The sequence below is a fragment of the Megalops cyprinoides genome, chromosome 14 (assembly GCF_013368585.1).
Source record: "Megalops cyprinoides isolate fMegCyp1 chromosome 14, fMegCyp1.pri, whole genome shotgun sequence".
In the NCBI taxonomy this organism is placed as follows: domain Eukaryota; kingdom Metazoa; phylum Chordata; class Actinopteri; order Elopiformes; family Megalopidae; genus Megalops; species Megalops cyprinoides.
The window spans coordinates 27,073,770-27,090,811 of NC_050596.1; the positions used below are offsets into that span (position 1 = coordinate 27,073,770).

Genomic DNA, 17,042 nt, shown 5'->3' on the forward strand with positions numbered 1-17,042 from the left:
TCTGCAGTTTAATCCCTTTCTTCCCTTAGCCATGTGTGTCTGTGTTATTCTTAACACAAAGACTACTTCATTAAATCTGTTTTCTGTCAAAGAGAGTGGCCAGCTACATGAACTAGACAGAACTCTTCTCAGCCCTCTGTTGTCTCCCTGCACTGATTTTCACAGACTGTTAATGGAAGTTACCACTTCACATTTAATTTAACATATACTAAATTTAACCCCACAGAAAGCTATATGTTGGCTACACCAAGCATACACCACATACACATAAAAGCTTGATACATCTAGCCATGCACATTCCCTGCATCTTATTTGCCTCATTTTCCCTCCTTTTTTTCCCCCAAGGTGCATTATAACAAGTTTTTTTTTTATTATTATTAGGAAAATCAAGAAAGGAGTGGAAAAGAAATGTGAAAAGGAAATGAAAGAGGTGATAGATAGAGTGAGGAAGAGAGAGATGCGTTACCAGCTTGTTGCTGGACCTCCCCTCATTCCAGGTGTAAGAGCCGCTGGAGTACTCGCTGCAAGCGCTAGACAGGGAGAGCTCGCTGCTGCTGCAGCTACTTCTGGGATAGGCCCCCGCCGGCACCGTCAGGCTCAGCTGGCTCGGAAACTTTCCCACAGGAAGACTGGCCTTCCCGTTCAGCTGGACGTCCTGGAAAAGCCGGCAACAACAGAAAATTTACAGTGGGAATTCAGGCAACGCTCGGTACAAATGGAACATGAGGCTACAGTATGGTCCATAAGCATTTCCATAAGGGAATAACAACACCGATAAACCGTGTTCCTGAATTCACCTAGAATGTGAGAGTGAATTATATGGACAGGTTGCTGCTCTTTTTGTATGTCACATAAAATCAAAGGCATATCAACAAAAGGTACTCTCAATTAAAATACTTCAGCACCACTAAGGTTACTGATGAACAGTAGTTCACTTCCATTTCTCATGGCAAAAACTTCCCCCAGCATCATCATTTAAACACAGGCGGAATGATTTAATGGTGTTAATGAATGCAGTTTTTAGCAGAAAGGTAGCTAACAAAGATCAATTACACCGCGTGTTTGTGCTCTTTTTATACACACACCAATGCCTCACCCTGCTGGAGTACCATACAGCTACACAGTTGGTGTGAAGCGGATGCAGTTAACATTCTCACACATCTCTACACAATGACTCCTCCCTGAGCCGGACAAGGCAGGATTCCATCTGCATAGCTGATAGTGACAGCACAAGGCAAGATAATGTCTGGGCTCTAATCCTATGCAGCAGCAGGGCTCATATTTTATCTTAAAAAGGCAGCAAGGGATGTTCTATGAGAAAATAAACCAAAGCAAAATATCTGGGTGGATGTATCGAGTATGTATCAGTATGTCTGTATCTTGGGAGGGTCACTGACTTGATGTGTTATAAAAATGTTTAACGAACTATTAATCATAATGAGAATAAAACATTGACAATAATACCAAGCTCTTTATACCAAGTTTCATTATACCTAATTGCATTATACTACTGCATTCATACAAGCACACTAGTCTCCGATTAAGCACATCATGGACCACAACATATGACATGACTTGCTATGAGAAAACTTGATTTGCTCCCTTGGCTTCAGTCCAGCACTAAACTTATTGATCACGTTTGTGTAACACAGTAAAATATAACCATTAGATATTGCTTTTTGAAACGCAGGTCTTTGTCTGAACACAGTAGGACTGAATTTACACTGTTTGGAGTTCGAACAGCACTGCCAAGTTTCTCAGAGCATCTATGATAGATGGGATACTATAGGCCAGACAAGTTAAATGAATTTAGAAGCTGAGCAGAAGTCCGCCGAGGGAGAAACTCTTTCATAGCAGTCTAATTGTGGTCCCCTATGTACTCAAATCCTTTCTATTAGAATCTCTCTGATGGAGCACCATCCATCTTAGTGTCAGTGGTAGATGGCTGAGTTTCCTCGCTCTTGTGGTTTATTGATACCCTACGCTAGCCTCTTGAAGCCTAACAATTATCATTTTTCTCCAGAACTGATGCTAGGGGAATGCAACTGTGGCTAGCCCAAAGCTAATACCTGATACTGGGTTGACTACAGTTTTATAGGGTTCAGTATTTACTGTTTCCATACAGTGTCTGAATTCCGTTTAAAGCTCTATGCATTACAGTTTCTATTTGTAGATGCAGTGTGAATGAAAGAAGTGAGCTGGATGAAGTTTTATCATTTCAAATGATTTATGTGCATTCAGGTGTAGTAGGGCAATGGGACTATGGAGCTCCATGTCTCAATTTTCACACTATGAGATGTTTTCCAGAAAGCTTGAGGGAACAATTATGTTGGAAATACAATCTGTATTGTTTAATTTGGTGGTTAATTGAAAATTGTAGATGAAAATGCTTACTTAGAGACAAGACAGCCTTCTAAAGAGTGAGAACATTTCATACAATAAGATGCATAACTGATTTGCTTTGTGCTGCATTATGTATGCCTTGATAACATACTTTTACAGAGACATGAAACACAGAACAAATATAATCCCATTCTAAAATAAACTTAAAGCCAATGTTTGCTGGCTTTAAACATTTTCTTATACATTCATCTACACTGTCCTCTACTTTGTTGAGCTATAATCAACACTGAAAGCCATGTTCTAAGAAGTTGTATTCCTCTCTCACCAAAATGAGACTGAATTCCATAAACTGACCATGAATTGAATTGAATTGAATTTATACTAACAGTAGGACTAGGTTGGCATTTTAATTCAGCACACTGATTTTAGGACTGTACACAGAAAGCCTGGTCATGTAAAATTAAGTTAAAAGTTACAAGTTAAAGTTGTAGGTGGACCACTGTTGCTATACCATTGATCTAGACTTGGAATTGCTTCAGTGCATACTCAATTGTAAAATACTATCATTATATGTGAATTAAAGGTATTTTTAAAATGCAAATTATTAATGTTAATTATTTAACTAAAGGGGAATTTAAGTGAGGGCATCCACTGAGAAAATACATCATGTTAACAAAAAGTTTTATTGTTCAGAGATGATTCTGGACCAAAATTTGTTAGACTACAGAGCAATCAAGACAACAACAGTTTGACTTATTTATTTTACCTGTGGTGGTGAGTCAGTGTTTCGGGACAACAGGACGTTTTTACTCCTTTCTGGCTCCAAAATAAGGTCACCAGCTGAGAGGCCCTTGATACGAGACTGAAGTTTCTGAAAGAGAAAATGAATGCAGACTGTTGTAAGACCAAACTGTGTCAGTGATGATGCACCCTGAAGACCACCTAAAAATGCTAACAAGTTATCCTAAAGACTAGCATGCCAACAATCTGTCCTGACTGCACTACTTGCAACAGAACAATGGAAGACCCTGCTTTGACCACCCATTCTGAGTGCACTCAGACATGCAAGGCGGAACAGTATACAAAATAATTCAGTGTTTTATCCATACAAATGAGTCACAAACATTACAAAATCATTTCACAGAAATCATCTTACCAACAGTCACATAACCTTGAGACAGACTAAGCATTCAGTAAACGAAAAACATTTCTCTGACTGGTAAGAGGAGGTCATAATCATTCTTCAGATTTTCCCTATTGTGAACCTTGAGGTTCTCTAATAGCTCTTTCTGACAGGACTGCCATAGAAAAAAAAAACTAGCATTGATCCCATGCAGGGCTTTGGTCTACTGCAATACCTCAAAGACATTAATGTCATCTGTTAGGAATAATTAATGTGAATGGAAAATAATTGCATGCGGGACCTGGGGAGTGTGATGATTTTTCAAAATTTATTTATTTAATAATTGGCCATTATTTGATGATCCAGTTCGTTCTTTACTTTGGGTTCACTTGGGAAGGATGCTAAACCAAAAGTTTTTTTTCCGACAGTTTAAACTGTAAGCTTATTACCACTGTTTCTGTTTGCTTTCAGATCTCCTTAACTACAGAAAAAGAAGAATAAAACTCCAGATTTATGACACCATCTGCTACCAAGGGTATTATCAGTGTTGTTTCAGGGAATAGTTTTCTTCCCCTCCTACTTCAATATCTAATTTACTTTGAAAGAACTTGAAAACAATAAAAGCCCAAGTATATTTTTTCCCTTCATTTGTTTTTCAACATCAGCTAAATACAAGGACATCTGATATGGTGATGACTACTTTGTTATATGCACAACTACACAAGTGCATTTAAAATGTGCTTACAGTATAATGCACAAAAGCACAGTCCTTGTAAACAGGCTGGTAGCACATATGTACTGTATATTGATGCATTTTGTAGATAATGAAGACCTATAACCCACTTCCTTTGGTCTCTGTCCAAATACTTATTTCCTATAAGTCAACTCATTAGACCTAGTTAAGAAGCTTTTTGCAGACCTGGGCAAATTTATCAGCACATTTGGCAAGGATATTTATAGAGTACTGCACCATTACCCATCCAGTTACTGTGAGTGCACCTATTAGAGTCAAGGGCACTGGATTACTCTGGTAAAGTAAAGGCAAGCTAAGAGATTTGGCCAGCTTATACAGATAATGGAAGAGTTATTATGTTATTTTCCTTTCTGGAGACTTCCAAAACCCTTTGAGGGATAAAATTGTGATAAGCAAAACCTCTGTACCGTCACTGAAGTTGCTGTCATGGTTTCACACATTTCACATTCTCTTTCAATTAAAGACCACAAAATGGATATTCATTCATGTCCCTAATACAGTACTATTAAAAGTGAGAGTAACACAGCACCCTCCCATCATGGACCTGAATCTATGTGCCTCAGGTTCAGACCACAAGTACCCCCAACCACTACTCCAAAAGAGTAACAGCTGTTGAAAACATCCACACAGGCTTATATGTTGAGAGCACTGCCTGCATTATGTATTAAGATGGAGTATTTCACACACAAGCTGGTTCATGAGACAAGTGCAGTGCTACACTACATCATAGGGGACAGTGCAGTAATGTGGTGAAATAGAGATAAGGATATGGAGGATGGCATCCATACACCACAACAAAAACGTTTTGTACAAAAACATATTTCACCCTTTAAGATGATTATGTTCAAAGTAAGAATGTATGATGTTAATTTTGACAGGTGTAGTCTCGTTACAAAAAGTTCCTTAGCTTTACAAGAGAGAAAGCTACATGATAATGGCATGAAGTTAGCTTGTTTCTCTCTCTCTCTCTCTCTCTCTCTCTCTCTCTCTAACACAGACAGACACATACAGACAGACATACACACACACACACACACACAATGATACAGTCCTCTATTCTGAAATTTAAAACTCACTGCATGCAACCAGGACAATTTTAAAAGACAACCCTATTGAGATGTGCTCATGTTCAATGATTTCATCATTAACAGGAATCATGAGATCTGCTTGTTGAAATTCTACCCTGCTTTATGAAATGCAGATCCTCTGTCAGAGTTGTAAACTGTATACAGTTTCAGATTGCTGCGTGTTTATATTTACTAAACGGATTATGTGGCATGCGGTATAAACTTCTCCGAAAAGTTGTGGATGCATCTCTAATTGCATTCCCCACCTTCTCTTTCGGTGGACTGGGCAGTTAGAAACAGAAAGCATGTTTCTGCACCACCATGTGCTGATAGATTAGATGTAATGATGCTGTTGGAGGGAGCGGAAGGCTTTAGACCTGGGATTCTGGAGAGAGAGAGAGTTGGGGATTTGGTGCCTGAGAAAAGAAACCACAGCAGGTGCTTTGGTTGCAATGATCTAGTACAGATTAAGTGAACACTTAGAACACACAGAATAACCGAAAGAATGCAACAGTCTGAGTACTACTTCTACTATTACATCTAACAATAATGGTTATAATCACTATTCATAATTCTGAACGACTGTGGGTAACTTGCATGCCCCTTTCACTGCTCTTTTTCAAACATGCCCAGTCATCCACCTTGAGTCTATGTAACAGGGAAGGAGAAATCGTTGAGGGTGGAGCAGAGGGGCGTAATGGAGCTGGCCTCAATAAGGCATGGATATTAGCAGAAAATGCTGATCAATGCTGGCTCTGACAGAATTGGAGGCTAGGGATCAATTGCCTGATTAAATCCATTCCAACCACTGTCACGACCATTTCATCACACAGCTTGCCGCTATCAAAGGCTGCCTTATTGCATTGTAATGATGGTGGGAGAGGCTGTTGCTTGTTAGGGCTGTGACTGTCGCTATCAGTAACACTGTGGGTATCCTCAGTGACAATAGCAAAGCCATCGATTTAGTCTTATAAAACAGTAATGAACGAGGAAATAAAAATCCAAATTTTAAGCTATACATACACTTACACATACATTTAAATACACATCCAAATACCCTGCTTATATCTGAAAATGTACTGATTACTGACGCTGGAACATTCAATTGTTGTATATATTTTCATACATAATGTAAGAATGCATATACATTACAAAAAATACAAAATGCATATTTCAAAAGACTTATGTAAAGCTACCTAAAATATTTAAAAATGAATCTTCACTGTGTCATTTTTTTTGTTGTTGTTGAATCTGCAGCTTGATTCATAATTAATACACTCAATTTACCAGGGTGAAATTCTTGAGCAAAGGTTAATTGATATTCTATTGCTCATGCATACCAGAATGCTAATACTAATAACTGATGGTGGCAAAATGTACATACTTGCAAGCACAATTCAGAACTCATTTCTGTCATGATTTGAAACATGATAAGGATGTGGCCAACTGTTCTGCCATAAAAATATATGTCTTGTGCTTATTGTTGGCAGCACTCTTCAGCTGTTCCATTCTGCACCTACAATAAATCTTTAAGACAATTTAGCCCTCCGGTTTTGTGCTGTGTACTGTAAATTCTAATAAAAGGTAGATGGTTTCTGTCAAGTGAAGGCTATAATTACACTCTAACCTTTCTTTGTGGGAGGATAAGGGGTGCCCCCAGCACTGAAACAGAGACAGAGGTATTCATCAATATTTTTCAGATCAGATAGATTGACTATTTGGGAAGTTGGGGACCTATAGGGTCATTCTCACAAAGCATGTTATGCATTACACCATACGCCGAATCGATTTCTTCCATGGCTTTGCTAATCGATGAGGAAGAGGATAATGTAGCTGTGATTGTACCAGGTGCCGAAAAGATAATTAGCAGCTGAAATGCAACTTGATCAAGTGCAGTATGTGTGTTGCTATCCATCTGATTTGTTGTTATCTCATTTCAAGAAAATATGATTATATGGCCATCTTCCTCATACATTTTTTTTCTTACAAGATTTTTTTCTTTCTCAATAATACATTTAATGCACTTTTGTTTAGCTCTGACTTATCAAATAAATGAGGACATATTTATTTACCGACTTTCCCAATACCACTTATTATACAAATCTGCAAACATATTTCTCACTGAATGCCAACCATGTATCAGGCATACCACATTTAGATTTCTTCTACATGATCTGAAGATCCAGGTCATTTAATACAACTCCCTCTCCTTCCAGCCAACCTCGCAATTCACTTAATTCATCTAATTCCCTGCTGAGGAAAACAATACAATTCATCAGAAAAAAACAAGGTTCAATATGAGAAGTTATATCAGCCTAGTAACTATTCGGGTTAAATTTGTGAAACCTTCTGTTTTTCTATATTCCGCCACTTAAAGGATGGTCCATTTAAGGACTTAATGTGACTTAATGGCTCATTGAGCAGTCCCAGTGACAGCATACATGCCAGAATGCTTGTGTATTAATCTTTACATATATTAACAACTCGTAGTTTGTCTTGTTCCGAGCAAGAATTCTGCTTTAACATTTTGCAATGAACAGAGATCCAGCCTCATTTTATCATGGAGTAGTGTGGTATCCCCCCTGGACTATTCCTATTGTTACAGTGAACGGAGCTGTGGTGGCCAGTGGGCCTCCGTTTGCAGGTAGGAGATCAGCTGGTGGGGGCAGGGGGAGGTCTTATAGGACCAATTAAATCTGACTTTAAAATACAGACAATTATGTATTTGAAACAAGGGCAGTGATGAGTTCAGATGAGTGCACCGTTTTCATAACCCCCTGAACACTGTCACCAACGAGGCACCCTACCGAGGAATATCTGGTTAGCATTCTCCTTGTTTTCTTACAATATTAATTTAAAAGATGGATCACAATGCTTTCAAAACAGAATGGAAAAGAGACTGCCTGAGGACTATGTATTAAGATGTGAAACAGAATGAGAATGTGAACAAAACCGTTTGTGAATCACCAATGGGTGGAGGGGACAGAAGCAGAATATTACACTGGGGGGAAATCTCAATTGAGAAAGTATTATACAAAGTCCATAAGGCACGAGTAAACAAATGATCTGTCTCCTTTACTGGCTTGGAGGTGATTCAGATGTTGAGTCTACTTTCCAACTAACTGACAGCTCAATTCCCCAAGTACCTGTCATTTTTCACAAACACGAGAAACTGTGAGGAACAGCTTGACACATTCCTTATTTGGCACCCTGAAAAACACCTGGGGTGAATTCAGCCACCAAAAAGAAAGCAAAATGGTTTGCCACGTTACACGCAACAGCAAGTCAAGCAAGCTCATAATGTTGACAGCATCACGTTTCTTTATCACGGTAATTCAAGATGGCTTTTGAGGCAACACTAAGTTTAATGACTTTAGCTCCCTATGTATTGTGTTGGAAGGCAGAGTGGAAATGAGATTCTTGACTTCTGGGGGTTTCTCATGTTTGCAGAAAAAGCTGGTGCTTCGCCTGAATGACCGTAAGCAAAGACTCTTATGAAATGGGGCAAAATTATGTCTTAATCCAGGCAATCTGCTAGTTGTTAAATCCTGCGCATAGAAGATGTGGAGCAGCAACAAAAAGGTCCAGCCTTTATTACATGGAATGACAAGGGTTTTTATTACAAATCTTTGTTAATAATCAGTAATTTGAGGAAATGATTGAATCAACATTTTATCACACAGTATACAGTACTTAAACCACACTGTTTCACTACCATCACCTGTTTGTGCTTTTCTTCAGGTGTTTGGTTTTACAACCTCTTTCAGTCTCCACAGAAAAAAAGCAATCATAAAGAAGCCTCCATAAAGACACTGTCCAAATCATCAACTGTGAAAACAGATTATGAGTTCTCTAAAACATAAATGAGAAAGAAATTCCGCAATACTCTGATGCCTCTGTTGTATTTGCAGCTTTGGGTGATTAAACGGCTTTAGGAATATTGTTTTTTTTTTTTAATGGGTATATACATACATATATCTCCCCATGTGTTAGTGGAGGCAGCTGCAGTCCACAGTAGATCAAAACAGTACATCAATCTTTCACTTGTCAATAACAAGTACATTCTGCCATTTTCTTCAGTGAAACTGGCTGCAAATCTACTCTGCTCTCTCTCCAACGGAATGGTAGGGCTTGCTTCTGGGCAATTTTAACTTCCATTCAAGGCCAACAACAGACAATTTAGACTTAATAGAAAATAATATCATACCACAACACAATTGACAAATATCAAAACATCAGCATTGGTGTCTAAAGGCATGCAAGACAACAGCAAGGAGAGAGACTTGGGGTCATCCATTTGCAACACACAAAAATATTTCAGCTCTTCCAAACCTACAGACAGACATTATGAATCTGTTAAAGTTATTCTCTTGGGCATATTAGATCCTAAAATTTAAAACATTAGTTGCAGAGTGATTCTACTCAATAAATATTTTCCCACTCCTACAATATTAATATTCTTGTTTAATTTTGTTGCAAAACTTTGTTTTGTTTCTTGTTGGGTAATTAAAATTTGAGTGCCTTTCTCCCAGGTGGCCCTGATAATCTCCTGCTCTGATTACAGCAGTGATATTCCACTAGTCAATGGAGCAAACTCTGTCTAATGAATAGCTTCTATTGATTTCAAATTTAAATCTACAGCTCCATAGGTCTCCTGGGAGATGTCATCACCGTTTCATTAAAACTACCTCTAATTATGAGAAGCTTTTAAATGCATAACTGCATCAGCAGCTCCTTGATCTGCTGGGATGAGAAAGTGTTTCTGTGGGTTGGGACCACACACACAGAGGGCCTGGATGGGTTTTGCAACATTCAATCAGTCCTGTGTCCAGTTCAATTGGCTGCGAGAATTTCCATGAGGAAACGGTCCACGTTACATGTATGATTGATGGAGTCCTTTCCAATGGCATATTCTTTATTACAATGATAATAAAGAATATGCCATTCCTACATTCCATTCCTCCTGTCCTACATTCCTATATTATTGCTGAACAACTTAAAAGCACATGGGTAAATGTCAGGCTAATCATTGTAGTGTTTGTGTTTAATGATGATGCCTTTCATTTAGGAGCTGATTCAGACATGAGGTGCACACACTTAAACTTAAAGTGCTTCCAAGGAGAACCACGAGCCTCTCTTTCAGACATGGTCTGCTTTAGCTCCTACATGGGAGATGCACATTTGGGGTGGACCAAAAATTAGAGTGTGTCTCATTAACCAAAGTATACATATTTTGACTTGACACTCATGTCTGTTTTCTCTGTGCAATGCTTCTGAGAAGAAAAAGGTTAAAAAAAGTAATGTGCCACAATGTGTAACAACAAGCAAATAGTCCAGTGGCAATACAAAAAATCACCCTTCTGTATGACAACTCTACAATTTAATCAATTCACCCCAGTTGATAACCCTGCATAATTAGTCTGTCCATGAAATGCTAAACGTTTACTTTTTGAACATAACATAATATTCTCTCTCAGGTCTGAGTAGAGGCTCAGATTCCATTTATTAATGAATGTTTGATAATTAACTTATTCTGAGTGAAAAATTAATTTGACTACCCTAACCTGCTTGCTGGTAATACATGCAAAACAATAACTATCAAGCTGGCAAATACAAAAGATAACATTTTATCATAACACGCTGTACTTTAATTTTGTCATTTGAAAGGGGAGAGTGGCATGATGATTTGAAAAGAATATCCCTATGATTTAAATGGTAGCCAGACCCAGATAGGGCACATTACTGTGAATTAGCTCGCACAGTTAAAACAGTCAGACAGTGTCTCCCACCAGCTAGCTATCAAAACTAGCTAGCTTGAGTTCCAGAGCGCAAAACAGTACATCCTCCCCCTTCTTTTCGCAAAAAGGCAGAGGAAACCCAGCAAATGAAACCCAGCTTGCAGAGGATAAAGTATAGACAAATCCCTATGCCTCATTTAGATGTTGCTGGGCTGCATTTTAGGGGGACAAAGCAGTGCTTTATGATTTATGCCTTCTCTTCTTTGAAGATCTTTAAGATTAATAAATCTGCAATTAGTGGCAGAGTAAGCCATGACATCTGGTCCCCGAAAGCAGCGGTCTGATGGCAATATTGTGTGTAGGTACTTAATTGTCCAGCAGTACAGAAATACTTTCCTGCGTGTGTATTGGTTGTCTTGTTATGCTGTATGAGTTACGCCATGTTCTGTAAGGTTTTAACTTTTACTCCTCTTTTGAAATCATCACTAAATGGTCCTATATGACATAGCCAGGAAAGGAGGGTAGTCTAGTATTTACCCTTCCATTAACATAGACAGTTCGTTTTATCTAAAAATGCTATAACTAGCTAGCTAGGTAGCAAAAGCCCAACAAAGCAAATAAAAACATTTATTGTTGTTGTCAACATCAGATCAGTCATTGTGTTAGGTTATACTTATCTAGTAAAATCTGAGGCGAGTATGCTGTTATGTTTTTCCTTTTTGAAATAAAAAGCCTCACCTTGGTTCCATAAGTGCTTTATTTTCTCAAAAAAAAAAAATCTGCTCAACTTTCATAATTAAAGACAGTATCTTGTGACTCCATTATTCAGTGAGAACTAATACCTCTGAAAATCCAGTGGTCACCAGCCTCCAAACAGGGAGGTGTGGTTTCCAGAGCAATTTATGCAACTTTGTACCACCCATTTTAAGAGATACGTGGGTGCATAAATTAAGTCTGAATCCCAAAACCCTTAAGTCTGAATTAGCCACTTACTGTAGCTTTGGTGTGAAAAAATAAATATATAAATAAAAAATCCATAATTTGAAAAGTAAAGAAAATGAATTGCAATGACCCATTGTACTGAGCAGCTTAAACACTAATCTCATGAGTGTAAGTCTGTTTTGCATAGATAGCTACACTCCTGCCTCCGATGACCTATTCAGTGCTTTCCTTTCTCGGTCTTTCCCTCGTCGTCTGCCACCTACCCATCCATTGCATTTGGGCTTGTTTTTTTCTTTTTCTTTTTCAAAGAACAGGGTTCAAGACAGATGTTGTGCCAAATTAAAAAGGTAAAAACTACTAGCTGTACAATGCCTCAACCACTGAATTTTATGAGCTACAGCTAAATTGCAGAAAACCTGGGGTTGATGCTTTTTGTGGGTTGGCCTGATTACATATGCACTTTAGGGAGCTCTGTGGGGAAACAACAAATATTAGAAGGAGTATGCTAATAAATATAAGAAAATATGCCTGATGCAATTTATGAAGGCTGACAGAAATTGCAGCAGAGGTTACTTTGTGTGAAATCTAACATCTGGGATAAGCAGGTGTATACTTCAATATAGAGGCATAGTGGGAACTGCTCAGCATATCCACTAGAAAGTTCACTCTTTCAATGCTCTGGAAGCTCTGCGTCAAACGTGTTTCACACCACTTCTCCCTAAAGAACTGCAGATGAACGCTCGGCTTCCTTCCTGGTTAATAACTACTCTGCACAATGATTTGATAATGGCAGCAACTGCAGGACAACCACACCGCAAGCCCATGTAAAATCCTGTGTTCAATATAATTAATACACTGATGTATTTTATGTCAATGCAATATAAAGAACATGCATTGAACTTCCGTGGCAAGCTAATCCTGCACTTTCCTTGTCTAGATAATTGATTTATTTTGATATATGATAATAAAGTCTTTCTGGTTTTTAAGAGAAGTGGTGTATAGCTAAAATAGTATACAGACACAAATCTGCTGTATTTTTTTCCGTTACCCTTGGATGTTCTTTTTAAATATATGTCTAATGATATTTCAAAAGTTAACAACAAGAATGAGATAAGTCTGATATTCTGAGAATACACTAAACCACAGGTTTTAAATGAAGGGGACACACGACAACCCCAGGAGTGCTTCAAAGAGTTGTAGGGAATACTTTGGAGGAACGTAAATGATCACAGATAATGATAACACTAAGGAGAGCAAACATCAAGGTGTTCTGAAGTTAATTGGGCCGTATAGGGTACAATTCCAAAAAAGGGGCAAGCTGCATTCATTGTTAGCTTTGATTTTTACCTTAAAACAAGCCACAAAAGGCAGCCAAAGTCTTCAAAGTGAGTCTGTTGTGTCGGAAGAAGTGCCCCTTTTTATGTGCCATTTCCCAGCAGGCATAGGATACTGATGTCACGGCACGGCATGCACGGCATGCATGGCATGATATCAAACTGGGCATCTTCTCCCAGTTTCCCCATATATAAGCATTATACAGTATGCTCCGGTTTGATTGTGGTGTATAGCGCTGATTTTGGATCAGCAAACATAACACAAATCCTGAGCCACACCATTTTGTTTAAAGAGCTGAAACTGATCTGAAGTCAGTACTATCTGTTTACACGCCTGTGACATCAAAGTGGGGGGACACACATCTACGTACGTGTAACATGAGTGACTGATTCCTGTCCTTGTCTAGGGCGCAATAAAATTATACAACAGCATGTTTACACAGGGTGCCACTGAATGTGTTCTAATGTGTATATTGAGTATATACAAATCCAAAGCCATCAAAAATGTGTTTACCTCTCTGACAATTATGAAGTTAGCAATAACAACTGCAAAAAGGACAGCAGTATATAACTTCACATATGAATTTATGTAAGATGGTAGGGGAGCAGAAGCTGCATGGTGTACTGAGAATAAGGCGTCACATAGAGTGCTTGTTGTTGGTGTGGGCAGCAGTGTAGCTTGGTGGTTAAGGAGTCGGACTCATAAACGAAAGGTTGTTGGTGCGATTCCCAGCTGGGGCACTGCTGCTGTACCCTTGGGCAAGGTACTTAACCCACAATTGCCTCAGTAAGTATCCAGCTGTATAAATGGATAACATTGTAAAACGCTGTAACTGACGTAAGTCACTCTGGATAAGAGCGCCTGCTAAATGCCAGTAATGTTATGTAATAATATGCCAGCAGGTGGGTAACAAGTGGACCCAGACATACCTGGAGGAGCAGGTCGGAGGCGGGTCGTACCCGCTGCTGGAACAAGATACTCAGGGTCCGGTTCTGCTGCTCCAGATCAAACACTCGGGTCCGAAGCTTCAGGCACTCCTCTCTCAGGTCCTAAGGAGAAGCAAAGAAATAAAAGGGATGCCTGAGAAATTTGAATCTCTAAATCTCTAAAAATGCTTTTTGAGATGTAATTTTCAGTTGTGTATTTTTCCTTATGTTTATGGGTATTGGCTGACAGCTGTCTCTGGAAACAGTCAAACAGCTAACATCCTGTCCTTCAATTCAACAATATAAACCTATACAGTTCATTTTAAAACATGTCTTAAACTGTTTATAATGAGTAGAAACATACCTTCTGAGTTAGCAAAGCCTGCACAACCTGATTTGCAACCTGAAAGACAAAAACACATTTAATTTCAAAATGTTTCAGTGCTATCTTAAGGAGAGGGAGTAGCATGCTACAGATTTGTAAATGATAATGATATGCCTTACAGTATACAGGACATCTAATTACAGTTAAATGTTATCAGAACCTTGCTTTACACCAAAAATTGTCTGTCATTTAAACCAACCAGCCAGAGGGCCAATGCTAATAAAATGACTGTATTACAGAAAGTGGAAGTCAATTGACTTTTATTCTTCAGTCCCTGAGTCAAAATGCATTCAAATATTTTAAAAATATTTTTATTTTTATCATAGAATATTTATCATAGTTTAAAAATAACACAATATGAAAACAACAAAATATTAAAAGAACCAAGGAACCTAAGAAATATTTCTAACAGCAAGGCAATCAAAAATTATGTTCGTTTTTACTACTACAGTCATAGTCACTTTATATTAAGTGGTTTACTACAGTAACCGCCGTACAACTGCTGAGTATCACCACGTAACAGGGTAATTAATGGAACTTCAGCATGCAGTTCATACAATTAAATTAAGCCTTTTCCCTAACCACAACCATACCCTTAAATCTAACCCATGCCCTTCTGATTATTTTTTAAGACAGCGCATGGCTGCAGAGGCATTTGCTGCAATTACTGTCTATTTAGGGTACACCTACATGAAAAAGTTTTGTTGGTTTTTTGGCTTTGTTCATACAGTGAAATGGTATATTACATGGTCCTTGGAAGTGTTGGAGTTGGTTTATAATGGGTGAATTGATAATACCTTTCCCTGAAAGGCTGCTTTCAAGGACAGGGAGGGATGGCAATAGTGCGGAACAGCTTAGACCGACAAGATCCTTGTGATGTTTAATTGTGTTTTGATCCTCTATTGACAAAGTGTTCTGCCAATAAGAGGGGCAAGGAGGGGTGATGAAGCTCTAATTGTGCCTGGGTGGGCCATGGTGTTGCCCTGTGGGAAACTTTACATCACAGGTTTTGACACCAAATTAGATTGCTAAACACTCATTCACTTTTTTTCTGTATAAACTGTATGATTGCATTGAAAAGGCCAGTGCACATTTATTTATTTATTTAAAAACAGGCATCAGCAGGACCATTTCTGGTGTGATCATCTTTTCTCCAGCGGGACTGTGGTCAAGCAATTAGGTCTTTTAGAATTCTCTATTGTCAGACACCTCCAGGTACTCCAGGAATGAAACCTAGCACTTAAGATTACAGCAGATATTTTAAAAAGTTAAAACACTATTAGTTTTCATAAGAATAATTGATCAAATTGGCTCATCTGTTGGTTTGCACAATATATAGTTCTCACCAAGAAGAGCACAGGCAGGCATTTTTATATATATATTCTGCTCCTTGAGATTGAGATTGTGTTGTGCTTGTGTATTTTTGTTCCCTCTGTAGAAGCAGAAGCTTTCTCTCAAGAAATCCAATGCACTTTCAAGATATGCATGCAAGCCACATGGGGTGCTTCGATATTTCTTCACTGCTCAAAAAAAGAAAAATAAAACCTACAAAGGCACTTCTCTCACCACATCAGTGGAAGGTTATACAAGCTTCCTAGTAAAAATGATGTCAATAAAGCATGCATGCAGTGAAAAAAATGATCGTTTTCTAAAAAATGTTTCATTATTTATGATTAACTCAATGCAGAGTATAAAATGTATTTTTTTTTTGGTGTTTTTCATACGAAAACTCCCATGATTCCCATTTTTCTCACTTTATCATGGTAAGACTTTTTAACACACATGATATTTCTTATAATAGACTTAATAAATAAATATCACACTGGTGAAAATGAAAATGTCTCTTATAATAATAAATTTGTAAAGAATAATCTGCCCTAAATTGCAACCTTTTTGCTTTGCACAGTTAGTCACCCTAAACACTTGAAAATATTCATTTCATTTTGCGAAAAGCTTTTGAACCCGACTGCAGAGACAGGAGAGAGTTGGAGCAGATGGGCCTCATGGAAGCACGGCTGTAAGCAGGCTCCACTCCAAGGCAAGACCACCCTGTGAGACTAGAGATGCGGTGAAGTACATCACACCACATATACCCCAAACACCAGCCTCCATGGCCTCAATGGGATGTGAGGTTTCAAAGCCTGTGGAGTAAAATGGATGGTCGGAGCAATTTAAACCAACGTAAATTTCAGGAATAAAATGTACCTGATGTTCTATCCTCAACACCAATTTGAACATCTTTGCCACAAGACTAGTAACCCCCAATTAAGAGAGTCTGTCCTCTCTGGTACGTGCAATACCATAAATTGTTTTTCATTTCTTTTGTTTTCCTGTATTGCACTTTGACAGCTTTATTGATATGAAGGAATATTCAACAGTGCTGTGCTATTATTGTCAGGGATTTGGGATGAGAATACAAAGTCCTAGTA

General features: G+C 38.3%; 1 protein-coding gene across 1 annotated transcript in view; it reads right to left on the reverse strand.

The window, feature by feature from the left end:
• Nucleotides 1–17,042, reverse strand: part of LOC118788736 (nck-associated protein 5-like) — a 103,564-nt gene that overhangs the window by 24,665 nt on the left and 61,857 nt on the right. The window contains exons 7-10 of the mRNA XM_036544771.1: nt 14,593–14,631; nt 14,232–14,351; nt 3,110–3,214; nt 467–655 (exon numbers count right to left, since the gene is read on the reverse strand). Of these exons, the coding sequence (XP_036400664.1) occupies nt 467–655; nt 3,110–3,214; nt 14,232–14,351; nt 14,593–14,631 (453 nt within the window). The remainder of the gene's footprint in view (nt 1–466; nt 656–3,109; nt 3,215–14,231; nt 14,352–14,592; nt 14,632–17,042) is intronic.